The sequence below is a fragment of the Carettochelys insculpta genome, chromosome 9 (genome assembly GCF_033958435.1).
Source record: "Carettochelys insculpta isolate YL-2023 chromosome 9, ASM3395843v1, whole genome shotgun sequence".
Classification (NCBI taxonomy): Eukaryota; Metazoa; Chordata; order Testudines; family Carettochelyidae; genus Carettochelys; species Carettochelys insculpta.
Window position 1 is genome coordinate 65,677,392 of NC_134145.1, and position 12,498 is coordinate 65,689,889.

The 12,498-nt window shown below is 45.1% G+C and overlaps 1 protein-coding gene across 1 annotated transcript in view; it reads right to left on the bottom strand.

The window, feature by feature from the left end:
- RGS5 (regulator of G protein signaling 5) overlaps positions 1 to 12,498 on the bottom strand; it is a 63,636-nt gene that overhangs the window by 19,780 nt on the left and 31,358 nt on the right. Inside the window, exon 3 of the mRNA XM_075002785.1 lies at positions 2,834 to 2,895. Within this exon, the coding sequence (XP_074858886.1) occupies positions 2,834 to 2,895 (62 nt within the window). The remainder of the gene's footprint in view (positions 1 to 2,833; positions 2,896 to 12,498) is intronic.

Here is a 12,498-nt window from a genome sequence, read left to right on the forward strand (position 1 = left end):
AATGCTTGATGGAGGATGAACATTTTGGGTGCTGGAGGAACACCTGTTTGTTCTCATTCTAAGCTCCAAGAGGGAGCAAGTCCTGCAGGCTGCATAGACAGCTGGGGCTTGTTAGGAGTCAGCCAGCATCTGCTTGCAGTCAAGCACCTGTGACCAGTTAAGGCCTCCAGGCTCCCTACAAAAGGCTTTCCCCAGGCAGCAAGAGGGGAGAGCAGTGCCTGGAGAGAAAGAGGCTGTAGAGAGCAGAGCAGAGCAGAGCAGAGCAGAGCAAAGCAAAGCAAAGCAATGCAATGCAATACCATCACCATCACCATCACCATCACCATCTATAAGGTACCAGAGGGAAGTGGTGGGGGCAGAGGCCTAGGGAAAGGTTGCTGCCATGGTGCAGGGTGAAAGCCCTGCCAGCTCCCGTCCTTCCTAGGGTCCCTGGGCCGGAGTCCAAGGGAGTTGGTGGGACTGGACTCCTTTCCCCTGGAGGAGTACCCAACTCAGGCCAAACCGGGGCAGTTCAAGACCTGTGGATTGGGTCCTACTCCATCTCTGCTCAAGACTGGCCTGTGATGAAAATGGCTTGGTAAAGGGAGATCCTAGCCGTTGGGAAGCCCCTGGGGGACAAAGACCTCTCTGAGGCACACAAAGAGCTGCCTGGAAGTGCAGGTCCCCTCCCCCCCCCCAGATGAGGAGTCTGTCAAAGCAGGCAAATATCTCAGTAGAAGGCAGCAAAATCACTTCAATTTTGCTGCATCAGTGAAGATGTGGCAAAATTGATCTCTCTGGGCTCAGCTGTTGACCTTTCTATGCAATGCTATTGTATGGAGTAAGGGATGTCAGCATGAGCCTAAAGAGCCCTGATCTATACCAGGGAACAAAGTTGATCCTGATAAGTCAAGTCAATTCTAGATGCTCTAGAACTCCACCCCAGAGCCTAGGGGGTCTGGGCTTAGAATAAAAGATGTTGGAAAGTAGTGGAAGGTTTCAGCTGTGGGGCTGTTTCATTGCTGCTTAGGTGCCAGGGTTTGAGACCAGTGTTTCTTAAACTTTTTGAGACCACAGAACACCAAAGAATGTATTTTTTTTTTTTTAGCGTGGAACACCTATGAAACAGGTTTTCTTCCAAAAAAAAAAAAAAAAAATTCAGACCAAAACCACACAACAACATATACAGCAAAACTAAAATGAAGTAATTTAACCAGGTCTCATCGCAAGGAAGAAGTAACATTCTAGCTGCAAGTTCCTCATGGAACACCAGTGTTGCGTGCAACATAGCTTAAGAAACGCTCTTCTTGGGGTTTGGCAGCCAGCAATGTCTGACAAAGATCTGAGAATGGTTAACAGTGGCTGCTGCTCCCAGGCAGCCTCTGCCTTGACTGCAGGAAAGCACATACTAATTAGTGAGCACCAGGCAGGGTTAGTCAGAGAACAGTCCCAAGAAAGTGAACTCTGGGAATCAGCTGGAGAAGGAATGAGAAAGCAAGAGATGTGTTGCAAAGCAGGGCACATGTTTGACATAACCCTGAATCCCCTGCCCGCTGAACTCGCTCAACCCAGTACCAAGCCTGGAGAAAGGGGAGCAGAGCCATACTGAGCAGCAGAATGACCAGAAAATCAAAGTTTCCTATTCTTTTTGAGTTTTTGGCTAGCTGGTCTTCAAACTTCTTTTTGGTTTTTCTTATTAGATTTTTTACGCTAATTTGTCAGTGTTTATGCTCCTTTTATATTTTCCTCACTAGGTTTTGACTTCCACATTTTAAAAGATAGCTTTTTATCTCTCACTGCTTCTTTTACAGGTTAAGTGGTCATTTAAAGTATCGAGAAACTTTATCATCACATCTCATCCTCAGGTGACGTACCCAGTCAATATGGGGATAACTGAAATCCCTATTACTGAGAGTTTCATTTTGATTGCCTCTCTAATCTCCCTTTGCATGTCATAATCACTATAACTGTCCTGGTCAGGTGGTCTATAATACTGTATAGCCCTATTGCTATAGTCTTATTTAAGCATGGAATTTCTATCCAGAGAGATTCTATAGAACACTTTGATTTGTTTGAGATTACTTCCTTTGATTCTACATTTTCTTTCACCTACAGTGCTACTCTCCCAGCTGCATAACCTGTTCTGTCCTTCTGATATATTTTGTGTACTTTAAAGAATAAACCACACCAATCAAAACATCAGTCATGAGCACTTTAAAGACTAACAACTTGTTAGTCCTTTAAAGTGCTACATGATTGCTGTTTTTGTTTTGATAGAATACAGAATACTAACATGGCTACCTCTCTGTTACAAACCATGCCAATGTGCAGAGAGAATAGCAAATATGACTGGCGACTGAAGATTTCTCTGTTAAGAAAACCTAATGAGCTTGAATACAAAAAGGACACTGAGTAGGGAGGGGTATTCGAGATTGCAGGGCAGTGATCAGGAAGGTCAAAGCACAGTTGGAGTTGCAGCTAGCGAGGAATGTGAAGGGCAAGGAAACAGGCTTCTCTGTGTGTGTTGGCAACAAGGAGGTCAGGAAAAGTGTGGGGAAGGGAACCTAATGACAGATAAGAGATGTTATGGAAAAAGCTGAAGTACTCAATGCTTTTTTGCCTTCATCTTCATGGATAAGGTCAGCTCCCAGACTGCTGCACTAGGCAGCATAGTATGTGGTGAGCTGCTCCCTTCTGGACCCTCTCTTGCACCCTACCCAGGAACTATCGAACCCCGCCCCCATCACGCTATTGTTAAAGAGAACCACCAGGGATGGGTCACTGCTATGTGTCAGAGGAGACATTTCACACTCTGGTTATCTCTGCTCTTGCAACAGGGTTAAAGGGAACTTACAAGCATTTTGCAGGATTTTCTCCAGGGACTCATGCCACTGCAAAGCCTCCTCTGGTGATGGCCTGGATGGAAAGAGAGAACCACAGAATGAGTGTGATAGTACATCATCCATGAAAGCATAGGAGAGTTGAGACCATGTCAGAAGCCTTATCAGACATTTTACAGAGGGGAAACTGAGATGTAGAACAATGATGTGACTTGTTCAAGAGCACACTGCGAGTCAGTGGCAGACACAGAGCCAGACCCCAAAAGTTTTGACTGAGGCATTAACTACTAACCATACAACTCTCCTTCTGGAGACACATACACACATAACCCGGACAGTCTGCTTGAGAGCTAGCTGAAGTTTGTATTAGAGGAAGTTTTTTGCCTCAAATGCTGACAAACCAAACTACTAGCTGGGAGGTACACCAGTTCAGGAAATACATGGCAAGCAGAAGAGAACTGCCTGCAGAAACTGGGAGCATCCATTGCCCTCTCCTCCTACACCTTTGCCAAACTACAGTCTGAGATTGTGCCTGGCCTTGATACTGGTTGCTGCTGGGAACCAAGATGATGTGGGAGTGCTGCGAATAGCTGGATCTGGAAACTCCTTGGAGCATAAGAGCAGCTCCAAGGAAAGTTGTTCCTTAGATAGAAAGAGCAGCAACAACTTTGATCTGTTTAGCAACATTAAAATGGTGAAATTAGACTTGCAGACACTAAGGGTTAGTCATTTTTAACAAGACAGAGCCCAGTTGGGGGCTTATGTTTCCCTGACATTCTAGGGTTTCCAAACATATGGTCTAGATTGCAGCCCACATGCAAATAATTGCTGGCTAATTGCAATGGCACATATGATATGTTGCAGTGTCAGAGAATAGCTAGGGCAGAGTCTAGCCCTGCAATACCCCCTTCTACTCCTGATCTTTCACAGTTGTGGGTTTTCTCGCCCTGCAGTTCTCAGAGGCTAGTAGTGGACAGTGTGCAAAAAGGAATGCTGGGGATGGAACAAAAAAACTGAGGTTCAGGTGATCATCAGTGGGAGTCTACTAGTCCTGCCTAGAGGAGAGGGAAGGGAAGGCAAGGCAAGATTATAATCTGCAGATGTCTCAGGCAATGTTGCTAACAGGATGGCTGTGGGGTATTCAACCACTGGACATAAAACAGGACTGCTCTTTTGGGTTGGGCTTCACCTAAGTAGTGAGCAGAAAAAGACTTTTGGAATGGAGGTTGACCCAACTGATTAAAAGACTATTAAGAGTTTGGAGGAGAGGGTTGTGAGATGTTCATGTGATCTCCATGCCTGATTCTAATAATCAGAAGGGGAAAAATCAAGAGAGGATAGAACTATAAGGAAAGAAACAGCAGTGGATAGGAGAATAGACATAGTGCCAATACCAAATGAAGCTAACAGTCAGATAATATTGGCAATAGAATGACTGCCTAAGCAGGTGTAGAATCTGAGCAAACCAAGCTGAAGCAGCTAAGATGTCTGTACACAAATGCAAGGAGCCTAGGAACAAAATGGGGGAACTAGAGCTACTGAAAGTGAAACCAAATATAATAAGGATAACAGAAACATGGTGGAGCAGCAGTCATGACTGGAATACAGATAGTGTGGTATGTGGTGCTCACTTAACTTTTTTCCATCTCTTTCCTGTAGAGTAGCATTGTACAGTGAATGCTTTTTCATCTGGCACATTGGGGTTCCAGGGAGTATCAGTAAATGGAAAAACTCCTGGAAGTCTGGGTGTGGGAGGGACCTTGAGGCAGAGGCTTGGGGCATGGGAGGGGTTTTGGGGTGCTCATTGTGGTGGATCACTCCCTGCAAGTAGCAACTTGTACCTGATTCCCTAGGAGAGGCATGTCCAGGTGACTCTGCATGCTGCCTCTATTCACAGGCACTATCCCCACAGCTCCGTCTGGCCACAGTTCCTGGCCCATTGGATCTGCAGAGCTAGTATGCAGGACGGTGGTGTGGTAGTGCACAGAGCCAATTGGTTCTGTTTTGAGCTAGGCTGTGGATTAGATGATCTTCCAAGGCTTCGTCCAACAACTAATCATCTTAGTCTCAATTTAATAAAACAGAATCTTTGTGGTTCAAGAGGGCTTTGGGGAAGAAACCTACCAGAGATTCCCTGAGAGAGGGCTTGCGGTATGCAACAGACTAGGAGATGAAATGAGATGTCTTTAGTGTTTATAATGGGGGAAAAAGTACTACTGGGAAGCCTTAATTTCACAGACAGACTGAAGGGCAAATGTTTCAAATAGATGGATATAAACTGGTCAGCAACAAATTTAGAGCTTGAAATTAGATGAAGGTTTCTACCCATTTGGAACAGTCTTTCTTTCAAAGGGAGCAGTGGGGGTGAAAAAACTAACTAATAAAGACTGATCTTGAAAATTGTCTGGAGAGGATGGTATGATGGGGCTGTCTGTAATATCATAAAGCTTAGATCTCCAAAGTCTAGTGACAGGACACTAGATCATGAGAGCTCAGAGTTACTATAGAGAATTCTTCCACAGCTGTCTGCATAGCAGATCTTGGCCACATACTCAAGGTCAATTTGGTGGTCCCCAAACTTTTAAAATTCTACCACCTAACCCTCTGGAAGACACTGTCAGGAGCCAGGGCCACAATCGGAGCTGGAGCTGTGGTTAGGATCGTGGCAAGGAGACGAGCCAGCCATGTGGAGGCTGGGTCTTTCTGTATCGGACCAAATGTTCCTTAACACACCTCTAGGGGACAGGCCCCATAGTCTGAGAACCCTACTCTGTGAGCCAATCTGATTCAGGAGAAAATGCCTTCACAACCCCAAATATGGCAGAGACACTCTTGTACTTTCTGGCCATGGAATCTGTTAATGTATAATTATTTTATGCTTAACCTTAAATATGAATTTCTTGTGTTTCTAATGTTTGGGTTTGGGATTATCGCAACGCTGAAATGTTTTCCCTTGATTACTACAGTGCACTCTCACCCAGAACTCCCATTTAATATTGTTTTCATCTGGGAATAAAGATGAAATTTCCCTAAAGTTTCCACTGTGACAGGAAATTGGGCTAATATGTGAGGAGGGAGATGGCCCCTCCTCACTTCCCGTTGCACTCATCTGATTTATCAGAGGATGCTGTGTCCTCAAACACTCTCTGAATCAGGGTTTGTTTGCAAGAAGGTGGGGTGAATCATTTCAGTTCCCTGCTCCAGCGTGGTGTGGGTCTGCTATCTTGTACTCCCACAGCCTGCCTGTCCAGTTCCCATGCCCTGCTGCAGTGCAGGACACAGGGATGACTCACTCTTTTTCTTTCTCAACTGAACATGAATCCAACATTTTAGAATTTAAACCTTTTGGGAAGTGCACGACTAATGAGATCCTGCTTGTGGAATTACTGAGATGAAGTGCATGGGGGCTGATCTGTGCTTTTGCTCTATGCTGGAGAGTGGGAGCATAGACTGTACTATCCATGTCCTCATTGTGCTACCCCCCCCCCCCACTTCCTGTTTGGCTCCTCCAGCAGGCAGGGAATGAGATGGCAGTGTTAGAGCAATGTCTGCATGAATCGCATTGAATCATAAATCTGTTGGCTGGAAGATGGGCTAGAACAAAGCCCTGGAACCAAATTCCTGATGTGAAGCTAAGCTTCCTGGAGAACTGAACAAAGTGCCTGAATCCAAGCAGTATATCCCTTCTGGAGGGGGAAGGTGGGCGCATCTGGCTCAAAATTCCACCTTCCTCAATAGTCAAAGTGCTCAGGTTTTGCACTATATGTGAGCATGTGTGAGAGAGAGAGAGAACTGGCACCCTCTATGTATGTCAGTCTGTACACTCATTACAGTATTGCATTTGATAGATATGGATGATTGTCAGTGGGAAAGTGTTCCCCTTGTTCTTCGCCATTTCTCTGATCTGCCTGTTAGGTTGCCTTTGTCAGCAAATCCACACTGGAGCTGAACATATAATTCCAAGTTTGAAACAGTCTCACACTAGCTTTGATCAAACTAATGCACTAAAAATAGCAGTGCAGCCACAGCAGCAGATGCAACTGTGGCTGTGCTGCTATTTGTGCATGAGCTTAATCAGAGCTAGCATGTCTTTTTGAGCTGGGAATTACAATCTCCACCTCCAGTGGACAGTCTGTCAGAGCAGTGCTGTTTTAGCATGGCCAGTTTGGGTTGGATGTATTCCTGGAGGTTTCATCATATGACATCTTTAACTCCAGGAGATGCCAGGACAGTCTTGGAGGGTTGGCAACCTTATATGCTGTGTCTCATGTTTGTACAGCACCTGGCACAAGCAAGAGGCTAATAAATAATAACAATAAAGTAGTCTAAATAAATGTGAAGTAGAGGCCTTAGAGTTTGGGCCTGCAGCATCTACACAGGAGAGTTACAGCACAAAACTTTGGCATAAATTGCAGATCCCACCATGATAGTCTGCACTTGGGGGGTAGCGTACCGATTCCCTTTGATTCAGCCATCCCAGGATTGTAACAAGCACCATATTCCATAGCAGTTTACTGCAGTGGCTTAAGAACATAGGTACAAACCTCAAGCACACTGTTAATAAGCAAGGCACAAACCCCAAAGTAGCTGTGAGTTCTGTACTTAGATTTCACCAATGAATTATCAAGCATGAACTTCTGAAGCACTATATTAGCTTTAACATGGAGTAACAGTCCCTTTGGGCACTCCAGTATATCTTGCCACTCACATAGGTTTACCTTTGAGATAGATGGTGCCTTACACGAAAGATCACAGAAATCGTCAGATGTCAGTGCAGGAGGCGTAGCTCAGTGGTCTGAGCATTGGCCTGCTAAAACCTAGGGCTGGGTGCTCAATCTTTGAGGGGGCCATTTAGGGATCTGGCCCAAATAGATTTAACAAAAAAAAAATCTGTTGGATGGTGATAGGTCCTGCAGTGAGTGCAGGGGACTGGACTCAATGAATTCTGAAGATCCTTTCCAGCACTATGAAATAGGAAACGAAAATATATGTAGATATACCTACCTGAGCTCAATTGTACTGTAAGTCTCTCACCAAAGGCAATCTTAGTAGTGAATCCTATATTAAATTAGCTAACAATCTATTAACTAGGAAAAGGAAGCAAGTTTTATTTACAGAGTTAAAGGAGGTAAACATAAATACATACAACTTAATTTTCCTAAATTTCAAAAAGTAATAGCTTCTATAATGACTAAGCTCTATATGTCTTATAGGGCTAATACATGCTAGTCACTAGGGATCTTTTACTTGGGCTTAGGCCAGCTATACACTAGAAACTGAAGTTGTCACAAGTTACATCAACACAAAGCTGCCACAGCGAGTACATACTTTTGCACCTAAAGACTTGGCTCCTTGTGGTAGCGGTCCATGCACTTGCCAAGAGAGCAATTATCAGTGAAGAACAAGGTGCTCCATGAGTAGGTATTCAGTGTACCATTTGCCACCATCTAAGGTGGTGTCTTTTGTAGGGGCCAAAAAGAGTATCACAGGAGTGATCAGGAGCATATGGTCCAACTTCCCAGTTTGTAAATGACTTTATCCTATTATGCTCTCTCTATCCCATAAGTTTCACATCCTTTTTTCTCCTTCAAAATCTCACAAACCCATATGGTCCTACTCACTGTCCTCCATCTCTGTCAGAAGCAAGTGTTGCGAGCAGATGGAGTACAGTCCTGCAGCATTTGCAGAGCCATGAGCAAAACTGAATCAGTGGGGAATGTGACAGTTTCTTGGAGGACAGATTGCTGTGGGACATAGTGAGAATGAATTCAAGTTTCTTGGTGGTGTTGGCAGGCTTGCTGCGAACAAGAGGGGGCAAGGCAAGCAAATGCATAGAGGCCTGACACTTCAAAGGGACCCAGAACTCAGTGCTTCTGCTGCAGTAGCTTCAGTAGTGGCTGGGAGCTCTGGTCCCCTTTGAAATGCTGTGGGCATGTTATTCTGGTACTCTGGATGACAGGTGGGCTCTAATGCCATGCTCTGGTGGTCTTTGGGCTGACTGCCCTTGGCCCTACCCCTTCTGCCTAAGGCTTTACTCTCTTCTGGGGATGTGGAGAAGCCCTCACACACACATCTTGCTCCCAGGCCTGTGGTGGCTGTCAGCCCTACTGGTTCACAGTGTAGCTGTAGATGGTGAAGCCCAAGACATAGGAGCTGACCTCTGGGATCATATCATAGTGCAGTTTTGGGATTATGAGCAGTGGTTGCAGAAATGATTGCAGGTTGGAATCAGGAACTCCACCACTGAGGTGATTGTCATACAGGTGTGCAGGTTCATTAATCATCTTGTGTTACACAGAACTGTAACTCTTGGCAATATGCAGGATCAGGTGGATGGATTTGTTGCAATGGGATAGTCAAATGACAGTGATATCCCTATTTTGACATGAGATCTCTTCCACTGAGTGCATCAAGAGACAAGGGCTGAATTTCTACAATTATGCAAGTGCCAATGGGTCACTGGGAGAGGTGCATGATACTCAGGTCTCGAAGAAAACAGACCACTGAAAGCACTGTGGGGTTTTTTTTTTTTGACCTAAGGGTTACCATTGAGAATACTGAAATTACAGTTGTGATCCTTGGTTACCTATGCTAGTCTTTGCTCCTCTAGACTATGAAGCTGTATCACAACACCTCAACAGAACCAAGGTGAAGAAAGACAGTTGAATGTGCCTTTGGTTATTTGAAAGGTGACTGGCATTGTTTACTCACAAGTTTGGGCCTCCTTTAGAAAAATATCCCAACCCCACAGCTGTCTGGTTTGTCCTATGTAAGTCCTGTGAAGAAAAGACTGAAGTTCCCTTTAGGATTGGGGGAGTGGTGTCTGAGTTTGAACAGCTAGACAGAAGGGCTATTAGAAGAGCTCAAAGCAGAGCTCGGGGAGGCTTGGAAAGACCATTTTAGCAATAAGCCACGGTAATATGTTTTGTTGCAGTGTGCTTTTCCTGGTCCTGCTTGGTTGTGGTCTGGTAGGAATTGTGTGGTGGTTGCTGTACATGTAAAAATATAAGATTGTCAGTATATCACTTGTTCAGGCTTATCCTATCAGTTATGTCACATTATAAGTAAGACTTATATAAGTATATGCATACTGAAGGATGCCTACTAAGTAATTGGTTGCTTTGGACCTGCCAAGCACTCAATTCTGCAAACTAATGAAGAATAATTATTTTAATAGAAATTTATTTTCTAAAACAATTTAGTGAAAAATGAAGCTGTCAAGGTTTAAAACACATACATTTAGAACTTTAACAAAACTCAGTACATTCAGAGAACAGATTCTGTGAGTGGGAAAAACACTAGTGTCCATTTCAGTTACAGGTACATCAGTGGTAGCTCTCACAGGTTAATGTATATGAACCTTTGATCCTCTGGATGGAGTGGTACAATGTGGGAGTATATGGTGGTCTTGATACTCAGTTTTCAATAGGCTGTGGATGGAGACAAGCCCCATTTGATCAGAATTCACACCATCTGTGTTCGCTTGTTGAGAAGCTCTACTATGTCCTGGGGCAGGTCCATCTCCCTTTCCAGCTGGGAGTCCTGCGTCTCTCCTCTCTACCTTATCCTTCTCCAGGCCTGTCTGAAGTGCTCATTCTCCAGGCTCTGTGCTCATTGTCTGATGCAGTGTTTCTCAACCAGGGGTACATGTACCTTTGGGGGTATACTGAGGTCTTCCAGAGGGTACATCAACTCATCTAGCTATTGCCTAGTTTTACAACAGGCTGCATATAAGCACTAGTAAAGTCAGTACAGTTCAAAAATTCATTCAGACAATGACTTGTTTCTACTGCTTCATATGTCTTATGCTGAAATGTAAGTACAATAGTTCTATTCCTATTCATTTATTTGATAATAAGATGGTAGGAAGTCAGTAAGCTTTCAGTAGTAGTCTTCTGTGATGTTTTTGTATGTAAATGGTTATTAAGTGCAGTGTAACTTGATGGTATGCAAAACAAATCTGACACCTGCAAAGGGTACAGTAATCTGGAAAGGTGGAATGGCACTTGTTTCAAGATGTCATATTACTTTAAAACCATGATTCTCAACCAATGGTATGAGAGAAGTCTGGGGGTACTTAAGATTTTTTTTATTTATTTAAAAAGGGGTACTTTATTTAAAAAAAAAATTGAGACACACTGGTCTGATGCACTCCTGGCTTGCAGGATCGTATTGTATGTGCCATCCTGAGTCCTCTGCTTTCTCTTAGTCCTCTGGCTCAGGCATTCTGTGGGTGTGGAGGAGGAGAAGGCCACTGCTGCAAATGAGAAATGGGCAGCATTGTCAGTCTGTTCTCTATGGAAAGCAAGACTCAAGATGCTGTACTCAGTCCTCTTGCTCCTAACATTTCAAGCACTACATTCTAACTCCTGCTTGGGACTGCATGCACGTGGCACTAGCCATAGTAAATCCAGGTGCCTGAGGTTGAGGAAATAAGGAAGGAATTGCTCAGTTGCATGAATCTTATAGTCTAGGGTAAGGGTGAGCAACTTTTTAGGCCATGCCCCCCTTTTTGGCCCAGCAATTTGCTGGGCCCCCGCCCCACTCACCAACCTGTGGGAGGACCACAGGAAAGGATGGAGGTGCGAGCATGTGCTGTGTGGGGCTCAGGTGCTGGGTGAGTGGTGGTTCCTCCTGGGGAGAGGAGGGAAGCACTATGGGGCCACACCAGGACACCCCCCAGCCAGCCTGGCCTCTGCCGCCGAGAACCAGCTGCCTCAGCCCAGCAGTGGGGCAAGTGCCACAGGTGTGTCTGCCCCCGTCCCTGATTGGCCCAGTGTGATCAGCTCCCCACCTCCTTTCTGCAGCTTCTGCTGCATCACCAACCCTCTGAGGTGGTGGCAGAGGTCTTACAATGCAGCAGAAACTGCAGTGGGGGAGGTGCTGCATTCTCTCCTTACAAAATGTCATGCTGCACTCCTCCCCACCCATACTCCAGTTTGCACATCCCTGATGTAGGGTGGTAGCATGGAATACTGGCTTCACATTTCACAGACGAAGGTGATTGTCTGGTGAGGGAGAGAGCACACCCTTTTGAAGCTGCCCAGGCCTGTCTGCAGCTAGCCCCTGTACTGCAATGCTGCCTCATGATGTTATTGCTGTGTGCATAAGAAAGCATGCTACTTTGAAATGAAAACTAAGGCTGCCAGTCCTAGAACCCTTTCACAGAAGGTGGCAGAGCACTTCCCCGGAGAATTCAAGGGACATCTCTGTGCACATGAACAAACTGCTCAGCATCCTTTCCCCCAACTCTAGAAGGGCAGGATAAGTAGCAACTCTGTCTCCTGGTTGTACTAGCATGAGGAAACTAATGAAAAGTCAGAATGAACAATTTATCTACACACTTACCCAAAGTTCCTTTCCACATATTGCGTCATCTGTGCTCAAGTGGCATGACTGGCCAGACTGCAGTGAAGTCAAAAATAGGTCCTGGCTTGCTGCGCAGCTGGATCATCATTGCACAGCTGGATTGCCTGTCCCACTTGCCCTTATTCATCTTCCTTATCCACCTTCTTCTCCTTGCTGTTCACAGCAGGAACTTGTGACTCAGAGTCCTGAGAGGTATCCACAGTGTTGTAGGAAGCTGGAAAGGTCACTGCTGAGCACTCAGCAATGGAGAGCTGCTAGGTGTGCTTACCAAGCCGGACAATCAGGAAAAAAATTCAAAAAATATGAGGAA